At 44.9% G+C, this 22,989-nt stretch overlaps 1 protein-coding gene across 6 annotated transcripts in view; it reads right to left on the bottom strand.

Moving 5' to 3' along the window:
- GRIA4 (glutamate ionotropic receptor AMPA type subunit 4) overlaps positions 1 to 22,989 on the bottom strand; it is a 933,658-nt gene that overhangs the window by 216,762 nt on the left and 693,907 nt on the right. For all 6 annotated transcript variants that reach the window (XR_013599810.1, XM_078657023.1, XM_078657022.1 and 3 more), the window contains exon 4: positions 19,855 to 20,039. Coding sequence is in view for 5 of the 6 variants with exons in the window: in XM_078657023.1 (XP_078513149.1) it covers positions 19,855 to 20,039 (185 nt within the window). In the remaining variant the exon portion in view is untranslated. The remainder of the gene's footprint in view (positions 1 to 19,854; positions 20,040 to 22,989) is intronic.

The raw sequence follows: 22,989 nt of genomic DNA, 5'->3' as shown, positions 1-22,989 counted from the left end.
ATTTAAATGGAAAATATTGTGATTAAGCTGGTCTTGATCCCATCAATTAATTTCTACTAGTTGGTCAATCGACTAAAATAGCGGAGTACCTTGATCTTTATTTTCCTTATGTCAGCTGAAAGACATCTAGAAATGTATATAAATGGTGTATAACATTTTAGAATCTAGGATAATAAGGTACCTTGCTATCCAGCAGCTCGCCTTCTTTTTCACTGATTTGGGAGCAGTGTGATGTGTGGATGTGTGACTCGCCGTGCTATGGGCCCCACCGATGAGTAAAATAGGTTTGCTCCTGAATTTAGTGGGATGAGATTTGAGGGTTGTTTGGGAGCCACGCTGGATCACTATCATGGCTAATTTGAACAGGAACAATCAAAGAGAGTCTGTCGGTGTTGTTTGGACTAGTAGAAATGAATATATATACACAATACCCATTCAGTAGTGTTTCTTTTAGCCATGGAAAGTTACGAGAGAAACGTTAATCTGTCCTAGAAGGTTATGAAAATACATCACTATTGTGGAAACACGTGATATATTTTTGTGGAAACACATGATATTTTTGTCTCTCACCACCGTGGTGGTAAGGAAACTTAATTAGTGTTGAGGAGACTTTGTTAGTGCTACCCAGAATCTGGTGTGATAAATAAAACATACAAATGACACACTCATACACATTCAGCTTATTTTTGCCAGTATCCTTATACTTTGGTGCAGCTTAGATAGTTCCTTTGTGCAGTCGCAATAGACTCAAAAACAACACACACAAAGACAAAACAATACAAAGGTCAATTGTAAAAAATGTTACTCAAGAGGTCTAAGTAATGACTGTTGAGTTGACACCAGTAGCCATTGTGTATTGTATTGTGTATATATTTATTTCCACTCATTAAGGATACTCACATGAGAGTTGTTCACCAATAGGTGTGGTACTAGGGATCATTTGGTGGTCCTGACGAAAAGCCTTGGGGTAATGGCTCGAAACATGTAGACCTTTGAAATACATACACATAAACGTATGTCTTTCAATTCTCCTTTTAACCATGCCAGCTAGAGGTCAGAATAAATCTTTTTTTACAATTTAGCCAGGTATCTTTAACTCTAGTTTCTCATTAGGTAAGACCCTCCCACTCTTATACCTCCCAACTCTTGATAGTATATGATCAAAAGTGCTCCAGCGTATTCCTCCGTCGCAGCACACCCCTTTCCGCAGCGGGATGGGAAGAACCCTATAATGAAGCATGCAACCAAGAGAAATCTTGGTGGGTGAGGGTTATTTTAAGAAAACAGTTGTTTTTTTATCTAAAAGAAAGGGTGGAGAGATAGTCCAAACAACACGGACGGACTCTTTTTGATTGTTACAGTATGCATATGAGGCTGAGTTTTCTGTTTCCTGACCTCTGTCTCCCCCTAATTTTGAATAATAATTTCAACAGGAAACAGATGCAGGCTAATGAAGTGCACCAGAAGGCACCTGACTCACCCAAAATTCAATTATTTGGTGCACTATGCCCCAGCTTGCTAGGGGCACCACCAAGAGAGGTAATGTATGTTGAGGGATCACCCAGAGAAGCAGTGGGTACCCCAATAATCCTTCTGGAACCCCAAATAGACTTTGTGATTGTGACTCTAAGGATCATGGGTCACTAAAAGAGTGTCCCTGGGAGTGTATATCTCAAATCTAATCAAACCACTTGCGTGCATAGGCTGTGTTTGCTCAGTTCTTTCAGGCTGATAGGCAGTTGTGTTCACTACAGAAATTAGACTGACATGAAATATTCGCTGTTTACATTTTTATTTTTACAGTGTGTATATATGAACGTTGAAGTCAATGTATTTTCTTGGTATAGAAGTGAAAGTTAAATTCAGGGCTTTTTCTTAATATCACTTCAGGCGTTCTGTAAAGCTGAAAGGATTCATTGAAATCAAGACCTTGTGGTGTGCAATTGCTTAACATGGTTACACCCTGACAAAGGCAGTATGCCTGCCCTTTTTTAAACACACTCATGTTTTGTGATAAGCACATGGGACAGGGTTATTGTGTTTTAGTGCGTATTGTGCTTTAAAAGGTTAGGGCTTGCTGGTGTGCAAACAGTTCAAGGCGTCTCCGGCACAGGCGGTCCAGGGTACATTTCAGGGATTACATGATCTGTGTGACTATTCTTTGCTGTGTGCCCTGAGAGGTTGTGCAACCTATAGAACTCGTCACCATAGGCATTTCTACCTATCGGTGTTAGTACATTTGTGAATTTTTGCACAGTATTTAGCTTTGTGATAAATACATTTTCCTTTTTAAAAGAAAAAGTTTGGACTGAGTAGAACATCTGCCTTTTCTGCACATTCACCACATGCTTTTCACCTTTTCTGGACCCTTTTTTTGCTGGACTTAGAACTCTGTGCATTTAAGCCCTACAAAACAGAAGCCAAAGGCCTGTGCTCTCCCTTTGAACATGGTCGAATTGCTTTACCTACTAGTCGTGGTTCCTTTCTTTACATGAGTGCCAGGACTCCGTCCGACCCCTATTTATTAACTTTCAATTTTTAAATAAAGAATTCTGAAATACATACATGCCCTGGTACACTTGTGGCAGACATCGCAGGTTTAGCTGGGCTGACATGCTTTCAGCCCTGTCTTCTGAGGCCTGACAGGCTGTAACCCCACACACCCCCACTGACGTAGGCAGACTTTGCAAATAAAATGCAGCCGAGCGCTTAAGACTTAAGCCCTCTGCTGCCCATTACTGATGTCAATCACCGAAGGGACACCCATTTGACAATGGGTCCCTCGAGATTGCTCTGTGAATGCCTGGAAAGCGGTGGGTGGGCGAGAGTGCACATAATTAGCATTTATTTATTTATTTATTGCAGATTTATATAGCGCAAACTCAACCCAAAGGTATTGGAGAGCTTTACATGAGCACCAGTTACATTACACAAGGACACATTCATTTTTGTGTTTGCTAGGCACGGGGAGATTAAGTGATTTGCCCAGAATCACAGGATGTGGAGTCGACCCCGAGGCTTGAACCTTGGTTTCCAGCTCCAAGGTCGACAGTCTAGCTATGAGACCACATCCTCCCCTCAATCGGCAGTGATGCTAATCACACACTGTAAACAGATTCACTGTGAATGTTTTAGCTAAACCGAAACGAGTGCAATGTATCTATTCAACTTTGTGATCAGTGCTACTGGCAGTAAGGGTGCCAGAGCCAAAGACCGGGTACCGCAGGGAGGTTCCTGGAAAACCGCGACGGCGCCCCGTTAGTCCATCGGGCGGTTGGGGGGCCTGACCAACCGGAGGTGTGCCATACCCGCTCCGCCCTGAAAGGGGCAGGAGTATAAAACATGATCACGTGATCCGGAAGGGGATCTACAAAGGTGCTGCACTGTCCGGACGTCGACCCACCGTGCCGGCTGGCTCATCAGGCGGGCGGGGCAGCGAGGGGCTGCCTGCCCTGGATCGCCCGTAAGATAACCCACAGAATGGCATACTTTTGTTGTATGAAAAATAAACCTGCAGCAGTTCTTTTCCCATAAACAAATGTGTCCGGTGTAATCATTGTATGGGCAAATATAAAATGTGGAGGGGGGAGCGGATAACAGTGTGGGCACTAGGCTGTCCCGGGCAGGTGGGCTGCTGAGAGTGTGGCGATCTGAGAATTTAATTCCCAGGCTCAGCTGCCTCAGCCTTATTAGCCTACTGTCCTGACCTTCGTACTGCCACAGTGCCATCCAAGAAAACGTGTTGATTGTTGCTCCCTCCATCCTCAGTCCAGCGGAAATGAATGAAGTACGTTTTTCATTGCTGTGATCGTCTGGCTGCCCTTGGTAAAATCCTCGGTGCACTTTCTGTGATACAGGATATTTCAACTTTATTCTGTGTGAAGGGTTGCCTCGCTCAGCAGTTCAAAGCTTAGAGGCCTCCGATCCTGGAATTAGTAAGGCAGGCAAGCCAGCAAATCGACAGGTAGAGCCCAGTCGAAGGTCTGGATTGGCACTGACGCCCAAAGCACGAGCCCAACCTTCAAAATATGTAGATTGAAAATGTGCACGTGTAAAAGTATGGAAAATACTTTAACATTCAAAAAATTGTCATTAATATTTGGAATTGTTTCAATCTGGTATGGTATAGTCTATTAAATTATATATGTGGGTGGTGTAAAGGGCCCACTAAACTGAAGTAGTCACATAAAACGATTCACAGTGAACTACAGTGATATGACTAAGATCACAGAATGTGGTCACGTGTGAAAGTTGACACTGGACATATCTCCTTCTCTATCCTGTTTAAAAGCAAAGGACAGGGCGTTTTGTTCATGTATATGGTAAGTAAATAGTACACTATTTTAAATACAAGGGGCCTAATTTATGAGACCTTGCATCAGTTTTGCGCTTTCGATGTGTCACTTTTTGTGACACATCGGCGGCGTAAAACATGCCTCTTGATGCGAACTATTTACAAAGTGATGCATCTAAGCAGATGTGTCACTTTGTAAACCCCTGCGCTACATCATACCTGCGTCAGATATAATGTATGGAGGGGGGGCGTTCCCCCGCAAAAGGCCTCGTAGAAGTGACGCAGCGAAATCTATGAGATTTCACTGCGTCACTTCTAGGATGCCGTTGCATCAAAATCTTGCACCTGCCTCACAGCAGGCGTAAGACTGACGCAGGCCCTTTCACATGGGGCTTGCCCTATGTGAAAGGACGCATTGCTGGAGTTGCGTCACTTTTGTGACACACTCCAGCAATGCATTACTTTTGTGCTTACAGATACGTCAGAAATACTGAAGTATTTGTAACTCCTTGCGACATGATGCGTCATACATTAAATATGACTTATCAGGTATGTCGCAAGGAGTGCGCACTGAGAAGTGACGCTTCGCTGCTTTCATGCAGCGATGCGTCGTTTCTCATAAATGGGGCCCAAGATGTTTTTCTAAAAAGAAAAGTGCAGAGTTTAGTGAGTGCAAGACACTATTTGAATGTTTTACAGAGCGCACAATTTTAAGTTTCATTGGGACAATCTTACTCATCGCCTGTTGGCTGCACCAGTCAGTGGGTCAGCCTTGCTTGGCAAACAGGGAAGCCCTTCATACTATATACATGTTTTTTTTTAATAACTATAAATAGTTATGCTTTTGTCAGGCCGTTAATGAAAATATGCTGAAAACCTGCACTATTATACATACTTTTTAAAAACATTTTCCCCTTTAAAACATTTTCCCCGGGGAGACCCTAACTTGTTAAACCCTTCTTGTTGCAGTCATGCTTGCTTGCTGTTTGTGCCCCATCATGTTCATAGTTCAGCAGCCGCCACTGTTACCCATAAATGGCATGTTTACATTTTCTGTAAGGCCATAGTATATGGTGCAGAAAATACACCAATGGCATCGAAAGGTAATTTTCACTTGTGGCCTGCAGTATTTATTGTACTCTCCACTACAGTGACCAGGAATACATGACTTCAGGCATACCTGTGTATTATTAACTGCAGCAGCCTAAAACTAGGGTTTTTTCCAAAACTCTGCCTTCTGAGCAGAGCGTGGAGTGGGAGGTAAACTCTGTTCCTCCCGTAAAGTTTGCAGAGTTTTGCCGCGGAGCACTGTGTTTTGGAAAAACTCCACCCACCCGCCATGAGGCAGAGTTTTTTCTCCTGCACAGATTGCCAACGGTAAGTTGGCAAACGTGAGCAAGAAAGTCAAGCACTACACCACCTCCCAGCAACATTTCGCAAATGCGGGCAATCACTGCGGGTCGCTACCGCTCACATTGAGAAAGCTGCCACTCGCATTGAGAAAGCTGCCGCTCGAGTACTGGGTTGTGCCTTTTGCACTGATTTTACAGCACGGAACAAGCTCCTGGTGCTAAAAATAAGCGCTAAAACTCAATCTTTGGGTAGCTTGGTGAAACTTTGAATTCCACCCACCCCAACCTAAAACCTGCTGCACAAACCTGTCAAAGAAACCCTTTTAACAGGCAGGAAACCCTGCTTTTAAATATTGATAAGATACCCCTAAGTATAACTTGTTATCCACAAAGTAAGTTGCCTGATATTTAAAAGTGGAACATGTGAAATGAAAACTGCCATGTTACTGCTAAACCCCGAAAGATATTTTCACTGGCATGGCTAAAGCTGAATCCTAGAAAATGTCAAAGAACATGTTATAGACATTAATCCATAACTTTTAACAGGAAACAGCACAAAAGTAATTCACAGACTATTTGTAATATTTATTGAAAATCCAATCTATTGATAAAGTCTGATTTTTATTAAATATTTAGGAAAAGTATCTTTCAGCAAGTAACCTTTTACCTGCCTCAATCTCCACTAGGCTAATTAATATTAGCCTACTGATAGCTGGTCTGCAAGTGATTGACATTAATGAGGTGTGGAAACTTCTCGAAGAACGGTGGCAATAGCCTGGGTTTATCGAGGTGTTTTACTTGCCTTGCAGAAAGGATGGCTGCGGAGTACCTAGGAACATCATAGATTTGTAAAGGAGAAAACTGAGGACTGCCCTTTCACAAGTAAACTGAAACCTAGGGGAAGGCCAGCCTTTACCCCCCAGACCTACATCAGCCAGTTTGACTCCAAACCAAGTGGGAGGGACATTGCTCCTAAAGCTAGTCTGGAATGGGCCCAAGGGAGCGGACTGCTCATTTCCCTTGCCACACCTTTGACAGGACATAAAGGCAGTGCACAAGGGAGGAAAGGTTTCCCCCATCTTGGATTTTAGTAGTGAGGTGCACCGTGAGATTGTTTGTAGCAGGACAAAGAGGAACTGCTGAAAAAGTGGGTAAGGTTGCACCTGGGAACTTTTACAAGTTATACACTATTGGTTAGCTAGTAGCCAGGAGTCACGCCTACCCACAGGCTAGTGCCAACAATAAATGTGGCACCTCTAATAACACGCCTCAGAAAACTTTCTGGACCTGCAGAAGATCAGAAGAGGACTGGATCCTGCTTGCTGTAACCTGAGAGGAACCATGAAGGACAGACTCTACTTCTTCTTGTACCCAGGACAAAGACGTGAACTCCAAGGGACAGTGGGCTGACTTCTTTTGTGGCTACAGGGACACAACAAGCTGAAAAAATGCATTTTCCTGGATGCCCAGTTGCCCAGTCACAACTGCACATGCCACTGCACAAACAAGATCTTTGCTAAACCAAGCTCTATCGTCCTAAAAGCCGCCCTGAAGCCTGACAGCCTTAGGTGAACAAATGAAGAAAAACAGATGTGCCACTGCAAAGTTTTGGGACCTAGATAAATTCTGCGTTCCAATCGCCGGAGGACCTGGACCAACCAACAAAGCAGAACTGGCAGAGGTGCTACTTCTCTGGGCTGAAGAAGCAGGTTGGTTCCACTTAGAGCTTCTCCAGGTCAGCAAATTTATTTCAGCAGGCCCTCTGAGAGAAGGTATTTTACCCCATGGAGCATCAAGAAATCGAGCTCCATTCCAGAGAAAAAGTTCCAAGTTAGGAATCGTGTACGGGGGAAGTCATCAAAGTGGGGGACAGATCACCGTTAACAATAATACCCTTACTTACACACTGGATCTTGTTTTACAGTGGAGTTTATTGTGTTGCTGAGTTCTGAGTCTGTAGCCCACAGAACCTCACCTGTGTAAGTCTTGAAATGCTCTGCCCCACTCAGAATCAAGTAGTAAAAGAGATATTTGGATACCAGTTTGGTGGTGGGGGTGGTCTCAGTAATGGAACCCTGGGACACTGAGTTCAAATATCCTAATTTTTATAATTGCAGCCCAAAACCTTCTGACTGTCCTGGGAGTCTCCAACCCAAATTTTTCACGCATTACGTCATTTACATGCATTGAAACCCAACTACACCTTAACCAACAAGTAGAATCGATAAGTCAGCCCCAAATCTCAAATTGTTCTATGCTTGTTCAACACAGGATTCACCAATGCTGAATAATTCTTACTAGAGGAAAGAGAATGATCCTCCACTTTGCCTCGAACAAACTAACAATGTTTCCGCATGACAGACCAGAAATATTGTTGTGCAACCAAACCTGCAAGAATGACTTAAACTTGAGTACTGTTTAACAAAAACCTCTTCATAGCAATACAATTAAATGAAGTAACCAGAAACATGTTTTTTATTATCTTCATTGGTTACAATCAGTTCTCCTGCCCCTACAACAAACATCTCACAAAGGTTTTTATTAATCACGCAATAAAGTTTACATTTACAACAAACATCTTACAAAACATTCTTATAGATAGAGGTGTCAGTGCTTTACTTAGAGTTTAATGCAAGTCCCTCTTGCTGTAGCCATACATAAGACTCTCACCAAAATCCAGAGTGTCCAGAACTATACAGCCCAGCTCATGTTTGGCCATCGTATGTATGCATTTATGTATGCATGTATATGTTATTTCAATAGGGTGAACTTATCCAAAAGGCAGCGCAGTACTGTACAAGGTCAAAGACGTACAAAGTCAACAAGTAATAGGAAAGGGAGCAGGGTTGTGGACAGTTAATACATTGTGATGTAGTGTTCTTTAAAGAGGTAAGTTCTCAACTCTTTCCTAAGTTGGAACAGAGTTGGAGCAGTCCTAATGGATAAGGGTATGCTGTTCCAGATCCTGGGTGCATAAATGGATAAGGCTTGATGCCTTTTCTTTTTTATGCTTCTTAGTCTAAAGTATAAGGGTGTTCTGCCTGCAAATGTACAGAGGACTACCAAATATGGTGAACTTGTCTGCAAGAGAAGAGGGGGTGCTGGTCATAATAGTTTCGTAAATGAAGCAGCTGGTTTTGTAGTTAGTGTGGGCTGGAAAGGGGAGCCAATGAAGTGCCATCAGGATGGGGCTGATGTGATCATATGTCTTCAGACCATGGATGTGGCATAGATGATGTCCTGAAGGGGTACCAGTGTGGAGTCTAACAGGCTGTGGAGCAGGGTGCTACTTTCAGCCAGATGCAAGAGTATGATGCCTTGAACTGCAGTTCTGAAGTCGCTTCCTGGAAAAGGCAGTTTCATTTTCTTTAGAAGAGACAGCTGTTTCATGGCAATTTGTTCCGGGGGGGGGGGGGGGGGGGGGGGTTGGTGTCCAGGGTGAATTCATGTAACATGGCACTTAGCAACAGTTAGGGTTCAAACCCATTAAGGTTTATATCATTGAGTCAGGTTTGTACTATTTTTTTTGTTTTTCTTGGGAAAAACTGCAATTCAACTTCGGATGGGTTGAGCTTCAGGTAGGTGCTCCACATCTGGGTCTGGATAATATGCAGGCAGTGTGTGAAGCTTTGGATGTCTGAAGCAGGGGAGACTTTCAAACAGAGTTTTGTATCATCGGCATATTGCTGAATCTCGATGCTGTCATCTGTGAGTAGATCACTAATCAGCTCCATGTGGGAAACAACCTTTACAACGCAACTTTTACCATGCAGTGCCTTTACAACGCAACTTTTACAACGCAAACCATTGCAACGCATTGCGCTGGGGGGCGCTCTAGGATAGGGAATGTGTTTAATGTACTATCCAACACCTTCCCTACTATCCACGGGGACTGGAGTTGGAATAGTAAATTAAACAATTCACTATTCAGCGCCTAAAAGCACTATGCGTTGTAATGGTATGCGTTGTAAAAACAGCGTTGTAAAAGCATGCGATGTAAAAGCATGCGTTGTAATGTCATACATCCGCTCCATGTAGATGTTGAAGATGACAGGAGACAGTAGGGAAACTTAGGGGACTCCACAGGTGATAGGCACACTTGGAGACCAGTAAGTAGTGACGGAGGGTCCCATTCGAGACTCCAGGGTTCATATGAGAATGGGATGTTGAACTGTGTTGAGGGCAGTCGGGAGGTCCAGCAACACAAGGAGGAAGGAGTCATTTTCATCTGTGTGCTCAGGAGGGCTCCGGCTATAATGTTTGAGGCAGTGGTGTCCGTGTTGCAGTATGATCTGAAGCCAGACTGGTAGTCATGCAGGAAATGGTTATCACTGATTTGATCTTGGAGTTGAACCTGACCAGGTTCACTCTGTTGAGCATATGATGTCGATCCTTCACTGGTGGCTGACTGAAAAGATTATAGATTGAAGATTTCATGTGTGGTTATAAGTTGTTGCATGTAAGCAACCATAAACGCAGCCAGATGACTAAGACCAGCCTTTGCATGAGGACACTTACTATGTGCAAGACCACACTGCGTGAATCCTTTCTACCTTCTAGTGAACGTTTCACCAACACAACATCCAAACACAGACAGATGTATGAAAGAATGGAGAGTTAGCATCTCAACCTACAATAAATAAAAATATAACAAACCTTTTGAACCAGTAACAAGTTTTATATACATTCTATTAAAAGTATTCTGAGACTGAACTAATATAACACATTCATAAGGGAATTTATGTAAAAATCTAAAATGATTGAAACTATACACACTAGTATTCAAAACATTTGTACTTTGAAGAGTATTATTCTAAATCCAAATCTATGTAAATCGTTTGATAGAACCTTAAATTCACTTGTTGGACTACTAGAACACGAAGAACATCTCCAGTTGAATACTATATTTTTTTTATGTGAGACTGATATAGAATCGTAATTCTGCTCCCACATGGCTACGACCTAGCCTGGGTGATGATTTATGACTTTCAGCAATTAAAAGCAGTTTTCAGAAGTACACATGGAAATCTACAATGGTTGCAAGCTCCCAGGCAGAGTCCTGGCAAAAAATATTTTATGTGAAAATATGCATAATTATGTTTTTTTCCTCCATGGAGAAACTTTTTATCCCATGGAGAAGCTGTTTTCTATATACCCTTCCCCTTTCGATCCTAGAAATCAACTTACTCCTGCGTAAATCTCCAACATCTTCCAGTATGGGAAACATTCAGAGAAGGTTTTGTGAATACCCACAAGCTTACATAATTGTGGGTATTCCTAAAGTATAATACACAAAGGAGCTAAGAGGGAAATAAGGGTACCTCCGGGATAGCCCTCCACTCAACTAACCTAAATATCAAAAAATCCCTGTACCCTGGACGTTGGTTAGCATTCATCTAATAGGCATCAAAACACTTTTTGCTGGAAAAAATATACTCTTTAAATCCAGCCTCACCCCTCTCTATATGTAGTTAGGTGTACGCTATCTTGTGCCTGACCGTCCAAATCAAACCGTTGTTTGTAACATGCATGCGGGAGATTCCGGGCATAATTCAACTCGACACATCCATTGATGTCTGCTCAACTGAGACAGTCCATCCACCCACACTTGAAAAATAAACACAATAAAAAATTTGTCGTGAAAAGGAAGGCATCTCACGGGCGAACAACCCTCGGGGCGTTTGGCAGATCTTACCAATTCCCTGCCCCTTTCTCATCATCGGACGCCATTCCTTTTCAAAGTATAATGAAGAAAAACAGGTGTCCAAAACAAAACCATCCGTATTGTGCAGAAGGACAGGCGCAAAACAAGAAGCTCAAGGAATCGCTCCCTGATGTGACAAAAGAAAGTGATTACAATCAGCAGACACACCAATGGTACAACTTTATTACTAGATCTGGTGCTGCTCAAAGCTCTGCGAAATGGTAAAAAATCTCTACGAGCACGCAAAAGTTCCGCAAACACATGGAATTGCTTGTTACGCCCGTTTGCGACGCTTTTTTACTGTTCGCGAACGCTGTTTGCGTGCTCGCGGAGAAATATCTCACGAACACGCATTTTGAAAGCGCGAACAAGCAAAAAATTCAGCGTAGCCGAGGATCGCAGTTTTGGCAATTCTGCGTTCTCCGCGGAACACAAAATTACCCACATTTCGCAAATTCCGTGAGCGGGATGGAATTTGCCGCCTAGGCCTAATGTACAGTTCATATTTTTAGCGTTGCGCATTACCTGGAGGACTGTGTTTTAGAACTGGATCACATCACTCACTTACTCCTACATAGTCCTAGTAAGAGATTAACAAGTATACATGTGTAGGTTATAGATACAAATATTTCGTTTATTATACTGCAGAAACAGTGATTCCCTAAACTCTGTATGCAGAAACATGCCCCCGGCCATTTCCATGCCTAATAAAGGATCTTACACACAAAAAATGCATTCGAAAAACAACATATTGTAAAAAAAAAAAGTGAATTAAACTGCCATATAAGCTTTGGGTGAATGATCCGCTTTGAATGATACTGGGCTGGTGCGCTAAAGAGCACAGACCTGTGCTACAAATGAGGTGAGTGTTTTATAGAACAAAGGACGCACACAATCGGCGGCCACTAGATGGCGTCGGTTCACCGCAATGTCCCTTCACACAATCAGGCGAGCACACGAAGGCTTAACATGTTTTGAGATAATGTGAAAAGTAAATGCCATCCAGCTCTCTCAGTCATTATCTAACAATTTTGCAAAACGTTCTTTCCTAGCCATTACTACTTGTTTATGCTCTTGCTAAAAATAGTCCCAACCCGTGCCTAAGGCAGCCCCCCCTGTACACAAACGTGTTATTTCCTGCTCCTCGTGCGCACAGATGCTTCTTTGCAGGTGTCAGTGCCATTCTCGTGTACCTGACCTGCATTTTGCAACGCAAGACCCATCCATACGTGCCAGCTTACAAAGTGCCACCGTGTGTCACACGATTGAAGCCGTCTTCACACACACTTGCCCGGTGTTGGACCAACATCACGCGCTGAACACAAGGCAAGGCAAAAACCTCTATGGATTCTGGGTATAAATTAGTGTGAATTATCTGCACCCGTTTTAAGCCATTACATGTGTTCTAAACTTCTTCTCGGAAATCACGGTATGGGGGTACGTCATAAGCCTTCGTGATTCGGAGAGAGGTCTGGTTGGTCGGACAGTGCTCGGATCAAAGTCCCGCCCTTTCTACAGTACCCGCCCCCCTCTAGTGACCTGCCCCCTCAAAATGTACCAAGGAACCTTCTTGTCTCAGTAGGCTGGCTGACTCGATGAAATATTTCCAGAGCTGGCCTTTTTGATAAATTCAAAGCTGGCCTTTTTGATAAATTCAAAGCTGGCCCTTTTCATAGGTTCAAAGCTGGTCTTTATGATAGGTTCAAAGCAGGCCTTTTTGATAGGTTCAAAGCTGGCCTTTGTGATAGGAAGAACTGCCAAAAGTAATGCAGGACGCTGAGAAGACGCAGAGCATCCCTGCAAAGAACAATCAATATTATCCTGCGGCTTGACCTCTGACACAAATAAATTATCAGGGGGCCCTGGAAAGCCATGGCAGCGGTCATAATCTGTAATGACATTGAGAGTCCTGTCTGCTTCCCTGGTGACCTCAACTGGGTCAAGGTCACAGCATGCTAAAGTGACACATAAGGCTAACTCACAGCGATTAAATAGGCATGATTGACAAGTTCAAGGGCCAGTGTATGGCACAACGCCCTACAAATTAATTGCATATGGCGCCGGACTCAGCACACACAGCAGTTCAGATCTGCGAATACGTTCTGTTTACAGGTTCGTCTTTCGGCAGAGAGGGCCGAAGTACTGAGTACAAATTGTTTGCATTGAGCCCAACATCTTGCCTACATATTCGACTTCCAAATACTCACGCCTAATTAGCACGTGCCAAGGATTTTGATCGCATCTGGAGAGAAAGGCGACATTTAAGTGGGATTACCATTATCAAGCCAAAAAAAGTGTAAAGCAGCTTGTATCCCACGCGCTCCCCCATATATACCCCGTAACTCTCCGCCCTCGCCTCCTGAGCTGGAGCTCGACGCCTTCACCCACATACATGTGCCATATGTACCTTTATTCCCCTCTAGTCAGTGCTTCAAATGGGAACAAATAAGTGCAGGTACTCATTAAAATGAGCTAGCGGTGTAGTGAGGGGGCGGGGCTAAAGGCAAGACATGATGATACTTGACACCCTCTATATTAGTTGCATCACATACCAAAACTCATGAGAAATGTGTTTATATAAACAAAGCAGGTTAACTCATTACACAAAATGAAAGAGAAATGCGATAATATGTTAACATTTCCTTTCTTTGCAATAGTTGCACCTTCTTAATGTCATACTGTTAATGGCTGTTTGGCACAATACTATATATTTTTGAGCACGCGAGTAGAGTGAAACTGAAAATACCCCCACGTCGCACCAAAGCTCTTATGGCACCAAGTAAATGAAGCAACTCATCATGACCCTCCCCAGAAGATATCTCTTGTCTCTTCCATGTTATGTTATGTTATTTGTTCTTTTATAGCGCACGAATCACCCTGGGGCATCTCGGCACTGCCTAGAGACACATCACTGGTTGCGAGGGCCTGAGCTATGGTAATCTAATACAGGAAAGCCTTTAGGTGTTTCCTGAAAGTTCCATAAGATGGAATGTCCCTCAGGGCCTTAGGCAAGCTATTCCAGTACTTGGGCGCCAGATAGGAAAAGGCTTTGCCACCTGTAGGTTTAAGACGTATGCGAGGGATCTGGAGCAAATGCAGGGAGCCTGGAATGTGTTTTTTCAGTTTCTTTTGTAAATAATACCGACTCGTCCGTTTAACGCATTGAATGACAGACAGCAGATTTTAAAGATAGGTCTTTTTTTTACCAGTAGCCAATGCAGGTCTTTCAGCAGAGGTAGGGAAGGGGAGCCTGCTGGCATGTTTAAGATCATTCTGGCAGTGGTGTTTTGGATGACCTGTAATTTGTTTAGTAATGTAACACCCACCTCGACCAGCAAGGCATTTTCGTAGTCCAAGCGGCTGATCACCATCGCTTGGACCAGCGTTCTACGATGGGCAGTCGGTATATAAGGAAGGATTTTTCGAAGCAAACGTAAGCTGTAGTAGCAGGAGCTTGTGGTAGCTGCTACATGATCTTTCATTGACAGCGATTGGTCCAGCTTTACGCCCAAGTTTTTAACACTCTGCTTGGAGACAGGGGCGACATCCAGCTGCAAGGGCCACCACTCATTAGACCATACCGCTGAGGCATTTCCCAGTAACATGACGTCCGTTTTTCCGGGATTCAACTGGAGACAGTTGTTAGTCATCCAGTTGGATAATGCTAATATACCCTTGAAGAAGCGGAGCTTGTCAGATTCTGGATTTGGGCCGATGGTGAACAACAGCTGGGTGTCGTCAGCATATGTGATTGTTTCAAAACCCAGGGCTTCTACTGCCTTAGCCAAAGGGGCCATATAAATGTTAAAAAGGGTTGGGCTAAGGCAGGAGCCCTGAGGAACACCCTTATCTAGTAATATTTTATCCGATTGAAAAGGACCCTAGATGACTGTTTGAGATCTATCCGCCAGAGAGTTCTGAAGCCATTTAAGGGCTATTCCCTGAATGCCACAGGAAGTTAACCTCTCCGCAAGCCTTATGTGGGAGATGGCATCAAAGGCCGCGGAGAGGTCAAGAAGGATCAGTATAGCTGATCCACCTGCGTCTATTGTCATTCTCAGGGAGTCCGTCACGACTAGTAGGGCAACCTGGGCGGAACCCTGATTGCGAGGGGTCCAAGATGGTGTTGGTTTCAAGGTAGCTTCTCAATTGCCTGTTAATAATACTTTCCAGCGTTTTGGCCAGTAATGGAAGCAGGGAGATTGGGCGATAGTTGCCAAGGTCATGAGGGTTTGCCAGGGTTTTTTTAAGAATAGGGCGAACGAACGCTTCTTTCCAGGCTGTAGGTATAATACCAGATTGGATAGATTTATTAAACAATTTTTGAATGGCCGGGGCACAACTGTGGGTCAAGAGAGCCATAATTTTGGGAGGGCAAGGATCTATGGGAGAGCCCGATTTTGCCAAACTTAGTGCTTTTGTTATTTCTTCCAGTGAAGCAGGAGGAAAACAGTCAAGAGAGAAGTCTGTCATTTTTGAGGGTCCTTCAGGCCAGAGGTTGCAGGTTACGCGTGGTCGAGGATGGAAAATTAGAGTAGATGGTTGAGATTTTTTCTTGAAAGAAGACAGCCAGGGAGTTACAAAATTCTTGGGATTCCAGGGGAGTTTGTTGGCACACTTGGGGTGAGACAAAGTCTCTGACAATGTCAAAGAGAGCTTTAGAGGAATTGCTAGAATGCTCAATTTGATTCAGATTATACAGGCGTCTTGCTGACTTTAGGTTATGATGGTAACTAGCCAGGTCTTGTTTGTACACCAGTCTATTCTGGGAGGTTTTACTCACTCGCCAGCGTCTCTCTAGTTGTTTGCATGAGGATTTTTTCTGCCTTAATTCTGTGGAGTACCACTGTGCTGAGATTCGGTTTGGGGTTGGGCCAGGATTGTTTTTTATTGGGATTGTCAGGTCTAAGGCTTTCACAAATGCCGTATTAAAGGCGGCCAGCATTTTTGAGACTTCTAGTTCGTTTGTTTGCGGTTCAACATGGAATACTTTTTCGAAGGCCTCTGACGAGAAATTACACCAGGGTCTATGGTTTAAGTGTTTCCTGCTCGCAGTCTGAGGTATGCTTTTGGGGCAAAGGCTAGGGATGGAAAACTTTATCATAGAGTGGTCCGCCCAGGTAAGGGGCCACGGGGGGTCACAGGACACATGGTCAACGTTGGAGAAGATTAAGTCCAATGTATGGCCCGCCAAGTGTGTTGGGCTATTGACTCTTTGGGTAGGACCAAGCTGCTCCAGACCAGAAAGAAGTTTATTTACCTCCTGTGTTGTGTGTAATTCACAGTGAAAATTGAAGTCGCCCAACATCAAGAATTTGTTTGATGCAAGGGCGTGAATGACTATATAGGCAACAAGTTTATCCGTAAAATCGGTTCTTGGGCCGGGAGGCCGGTAGACTGAAGCTCCATTCCAACTTTCGTAGGCGATAAAGTGACTATAAAAATGCCTATTCTTAAAGGCGATGGCTACACCACCTCCTGTTTTTCCCACCCGGTCAAGATGGAGGAACTTATAGTTATCAGGGATAGCTATATTAATGATGGGATTGTTAGAGGCGTTCAACCAGGTTTCCGTAAGGAAACAGATCTCAGGGGAATGTGAGGTCATCAGGTCCCGGATTTCGAAAGGGTGTTTGGCTAAGGAGCGCACATTACATAAAATATAGGAGGGGCCCTCAGTAGGATTAACTGTCAGAGGCCGGACTGGTGGCGCATGAGATACAAGCAGATCGCTCTGATAGGAGCAGTGTCTGCAGGCTACAGGGCCTTCCAGTATACTAGGGAACTTCTTTAGGCAGATAATGTTTGGGCGTTGTTTGGCTGATTCTGCAGCTCTAATGTTATATAATGTATCAGAGGAGTATGATATCTGAGTAGGATAGGTAGAATCTACCTGATTTTGAGCAGGGTCCGTGGCCTCTGGGCTCGTGCGGGCTCGGACGGGCGCAGACGGGCTTGCCTTTGGCGCGCCGCCGGTGTGCCCGCTGCACGCGTCCGCTGCGCGGAAGCATGCCCGTTTTCTTTTATGTGAGTGCTGAGCACGAGGAAAAGACTAACCCGCCACCCTGCCTGACTCCCAAGATGGCCGCTCGATTCCCCCGGCAGCCTCCGTGGTCATGCAGCAACTCAGCGCCTAATCGGCTGAGTGGGAGAGGGTGAGTGCGGCAAGGATAAACGACGATGTTTTAAAAAGTGAGCAAATTGCCAAACAATATCAATTTGAAAGTACAAGGTACAGAATGCAAAAGCTCCCGGCTTCTGCCTCAGGAGTATTTCTAGGATTGGCGCCTGCGCGTTAGCCCTTCTTTTATGAGAGCGCTGAGCGCGAGGAAAAGACTAGCCCGCCACCCTGCTTGACTCCCAAGATGGCCGCTTGATTCCCCCGGCAGCCTCCGTGGTCATGCAGCAACTCAGCGCCTAACCGGTTGAGTGGGAGAGGGTGAGTGCGGCAAGGATAAATGGCGATGTTTTAAAAGATGAGCAAATTGCCAAACAATATCAATTTAAAAGTGCAAGGTACAGAGTGCAATAGCTCCCGGCTTCCGCCTCAGGAGTATTTCTAGGATTGGCGCCTGCGCGTTAGCCCTTCTTTGATGAGAGCGCTGAGCGGGAGGAAAAGAGTAGCCCGCCAACCTGCCTGACTCCCAAGATGGCCGCTCGATTCCCTCGGCAGCCTCCGTGGTCATGCAGCAACTCAGCACCTAATCAGCTGAGTGGGAGAGGGTGAGTGCGGCAAGGATAAACGGCGATGTTTTAAAAAGTGAGCAAATTGCCAAACAATATCAATTTAAAAGTACAAGGTACAGAGTGCAACAGCTCCCGGCTTCCGCCTCGGGAGTATTTCTAGGCATATCCATTCATCCTTTCATCCTACCATTTACCTGATGATATCCACCATTTAACTTTTACATTCTATCGTCTCTTTAGTCTTTCATCAATCATTCAGTTTTTCACCATTTCCTCTACCCACCCTTCATATCTAAACCTATCCATCCATCCATAAATCCATCTCCAAACCTATCCATTCATCCTTTAACTAATCCATCTCTTTATCCACCCTTTCCCTCATCCATCTATCCTTTTGCTCATCCATCCATCGACCCTTTCACTTATTTATTCCATCCACCCTTTCACTTAATCCCTTCTTTCACTCATCCATCATCCACCCTTTCATACATCCTCGCTACCTTTCATTCATCCATCCAATCTTTCACTTATCCACCCATCATCTGCCCTTTTATGCAATCATCCACCCTCTTTCACCCATGCATTCTTTTCACTCATCCATCCATCTATTCATCCATCCATCTATACATCCACCCTTGCTCACTCATCCATCCACTCACTCATCCACTCACCCACCCGCCCACCAACCCTCCATCTTACATTATTTATGAATCTCTGTCGCATACCAGACATGTTCTAACAAAATGCCACACATTTTCTTTAAAATACCTCCTGAGAGTGTCTTGATTCTCTCTCTCTTTCTTTCACTTTTTTCTTACAAAAGCAGGCTTACATACAAACATAGCAGAAACACAAAAGACTCAGGTATGATAAAAGCCATCTTTTCTTTTCACCTATCATGGCTTTTTTAATCGCCATCAGGGCCGGACTGGCTGTAGCTTGTTTGCCAGTGCCAGGGGACTGACATGATTCCCGTGCATGCAGGAAAGCACAGTATAGTGTGAATGTGATTGACAGCACAGGGCCTGACTGGCCCCTGCTCGGTCTAACACAGCCTGATGGTGAGCACCCGGACATTATTCAAATAAGCCCTGCTGGATAGCTCAGCTGGGGCTCAGGCTACAGAAACGGCGCCTTGGCTTCTAGAGACACGTTCCACTACTGCTCACCAGCGCAGCTAATGAGCCTACCTTTTTATGAGTACCAGTACTCTCTAGGGCAGTAAAGAAGTACCGGCCCATTAAAAGCACTGCCTCTAGTACCACCCAATGCCACACCGCTCCAGGAGGCAGTAGTGGTGGCACTGGGAAGGCAAATTCATGCTCTTACTCCATCCTGTACAAAGTCTCTGCAGGCCTCCTGGCAAGGCCCTCCCTTCTCTAATGACACTGGTGTTCCGCTGAAGAAGTAAGTAGGGTTAGGTGGCTCACGCGTGGCCCACACTCCTTGGCATGCAATGTCTGGATGCATGGCACTAGGAGGCTGTACACGCTACCTCCTTTGATCATGGAGCCTTAACTTCTCTGTTGGATCATACAGAATTTTCCTATGGATGGAAACTCATGCAATCGCTTGGTGGCTGTATTTGTATGTAGTTTATAGAACCCTTGCGCATCAGTCACGCTAATCTGTATACCTAGTGTGATTTTGAGTCCAATATTGCACACAAAGAGATCTACATAATATAAACAAAGAGAAACCATTTCCATCAGACTTAATTGGCTGCATTTTGTGCAGAAAGGGTCTTATTGGCCAGAAATTGTTGCATTAGGAACCTCATTGTTCAGATTATTTTGCCCACAAAAAACAAAAATCACCTGTTCTAAGATGTTCTGAAGTCTTTCCACTTCACAGTCTATTACAAACTTATTTTCTTGTCTTCGGTCCAAGTCTTCCAAAAGCCGCCTGTAGCTTGCATCGTTGAAATTCTCCACACATATGGCGCTGACTTGCCAACCATTTTGTCCTGCTTTTTCCATAATAGCTTGAAGTATTGAATAACCTACAGCAAAGTAAAAGAAATATATGAATATATTATTTAAAATACCACAAGTTTCATATATTCCCAAGTGATAAAGAAGACAATAACAATCATTGGCAATACCCTGCAGGATATTCTTCTTTGAAGGGTAAGCTATGTCAATACTCATTTTTTTATCAGAATATGCTAGAAATGGGGTTTCTGGTTGGCTAGGGTATGCACCGAAGACAGGCAGAACTCACCACTCTAGTCAGGGCAAGGGAGTTACACATCCAAGATAACCCCTGCTCACCCCCTTGGTAGCTTGGCAGAGCAGTCAGGCTTATCTCAGAGGCAATGTGTAAAGCATTTCCACAACACACACACACAGCAGTGACACACTAGGCACACCACAAAAAAGAGACTCCACACAAGGTTATACAAAAATATCCTTTGTATTGTACATAAAACAATTTTAGACCATAATCACATAAATCACTGATCCACTAGACACTTGTCATGACGTCACATAGATCATAAAATCACTTTACCAGAAGGCAATTGTCATACACCTAACAGTCTGCTCAAGTAAATACTTATAGGGTGCACATCATATCAACATTATGCATAACACCATCACTGTGCACATAAAAGCAACTTCTCAAATAATGGCTGTTATCCTGATAAATGCAAGGTATACACAGCATAAATCATCACGTCCGGGCATGGGCACCAAGCAGCTAGGGATTGCAAAACACAGCAGAATTACTCCCAGCAGATCCACATTACCATGCATTACAATAAACAACACCAAGAGCGGCACCTGCGCTCCTATTATGGGTTTTATGGTAAATCTGTTCCCCACACGTAGACTCCTGGGCCACCTTCCCACCTACAAAAGGGAATGCAGTAATTTGCCTTGCACAACGGGCGCTCAAGTGCCAGTAAATGACAGCCCTTCGGGACTGAGCAAAGCAAGGAGGCTTACGTGAATCAACAATGTTCATCAGACCTGGTCCCACAGGACTGGGACAGCAGTTGCGGCTCCTCAGCCCCCTCTCAGTATGTCTGATGGTAGGGCACCTATACTGCAGGGAGCATGGGAAACCTCACTAGGTCCCCCCTCGAATGTAAGTTTGTGTAAGTGCAGCTGCCCACGAGTGTGTGGGGCACCTGCTGCTGGTCCCCAGTGATGCTGAATGGCGGGGAAGAAGAAAGGAGCATGGGGCCCTCAGGCAGGACACCATTGCCACTCTGGGAGACCTCCATCTGGTCTCCAAGGTGGGAGACTCGAGGTACTGGCTCCGTACAGTGGAGCACGACCTGGCGGAAGTGGCGTAGCTAGATGTTAGGCCGCATGTGCGGCCCCTGCTTTTGCTGCCCTGTGATGCCATATGTGAGAGGGAGAGGGTGCTGGCAAATCCGTGACAGGTGCAGGTAAGAGCGGGGGTGTGCTGGCGATTCTGCCCATGGCGGCCACAGGTAAGGGGGAGGCCACCACCCCCACACCCTCTTGCTACGCCACTGCTCGGTGGTTCGGTGCAGCGGGCTGGGTTCCTGTTCCCGGCTTGCAGGGAATGCCCTCTGCGGCTTCCCTTCACAGGGCAGCCTGACTAACGTGGTGCTGTGCTGGCCACCAACGAGTTGCCATTCTTGTTCGGTGCTTCTTGGGCGGTTGGTGTGATGGGGGGTGCTTCTGCTCCGGACCATCTGGAAGGGCTCAGTGCCGGTTATTCGCGGTGATTCGGTGAAGATCCCACAGCGCTGGGTTGGCCACCGATTTAGCTGCCCCTGCTCTTCCCTTCCAGGGCATAAAAGGCCTCAAACAAGAATTTCAGCCCAGTAGCTGCACAGGGGGAGCCTTCCCCCACCACAAAGCACAGAAAGGTTTTCAGTCACACAAAGATGAAGTGCTTCACCATGCGTTCGAGATTGTAAGGACCAGCGGGCACAGCAGCACTCATGGGAGAGCACTGGGCACACAACAGCAGGGTTCAGACGGATAGGCCAGTACAAGGGTGGCAGAGCAAACTGGCAGTCCTTCTTTCAGCCCAGCAGTCAGCAGGTCTTCACTCCTGAGCAATCAAGTCCCAAGGCGGTTCCTCCTGGCCGTCGAGCAGTCCTCTGGTAGCATGTAGAGCCAGCAGCATCTGTTTACAATTCCCATGCAATGTCTCTAAATCAGGGGATCACAGTCCCTGTACTTATAGTCCAAAAGACTTTGTTCTGGGGGCACTTCAAACAACTTTCAGAAGTGCACAACACCCCCCATTTAATCCCAAGCCCTGGCTCCAGACACACTACAGGGGGGCAGAGACAGCATTGTGAAAGTCAGGTACAGCCCTATTCAGGTGCAGGTGCAACTCCTCCCACCCCTCTAAATGCAGACCAGGCCTTTTCAGGTGCAAGGGAAACTCTTCCCACCACTCTAAGTGCAGCCAATGTCTATTCAACCCAGTGCTGAGTCACAGAGGAAAGGCAGGACACACCTCAACCCCCTTGTGACTGCCTAGAGTGAATGCATATCCCCTTTTCCTTTCAGTCTAAACCAGACGGTGAATAAACAACCAGGCAGGGCACAAAGAGTCATTAGCGCACAGAAAAGCCCACTTCTAAAAGTGGCATTTCTAAAATAGTAAAAATAAACCTGCTTTCACCAATAAGCAGGATTTATTATTACTATTCCAAACATATCAAACATGGTCAAGCTACTCCTTTATATCAGAAATTACCACTGAATCTCATTTCAGGGAATTCCCAATGCAAACCAATGAGAGGGCAGCTTCACAGCAGTGAGAAACCAAATAGGCTGTTTGTCACTACCAGGACATGCCACACAGCTAAGGCACATGAACTACCTTTTACCTACACAGCACCCTGCTCATAGGTGCTACCCAGGTCCTAACTTAGGGGTGAAGTATAGGTAGTAAAAGGGGAGTTTCAGACGGGGCAAACACTTTACATGCCACGTCAATTCGGCAGTAAACTGCGT

The sequence above is a fragment of the Lissotriton helveticus genome, chromosome 8, assembly GCF_964261635.1.
Source record: "Lissotriton helveticus chromosome 8, aLisHel1.1, whole genome shotgun sequence".
NCBI classification, from domain to species: Eukaryota; Metazoa; Chordata; class Amphibia; order Caudata; family Salamandridae; genus Lissotriton; species Lissotriton helveticus.
The sequence above is the reverse complement of the archived record's forward strand: the minus strand, read 5'-3'. Positions and strand labels throughout refer to the sequence as shown.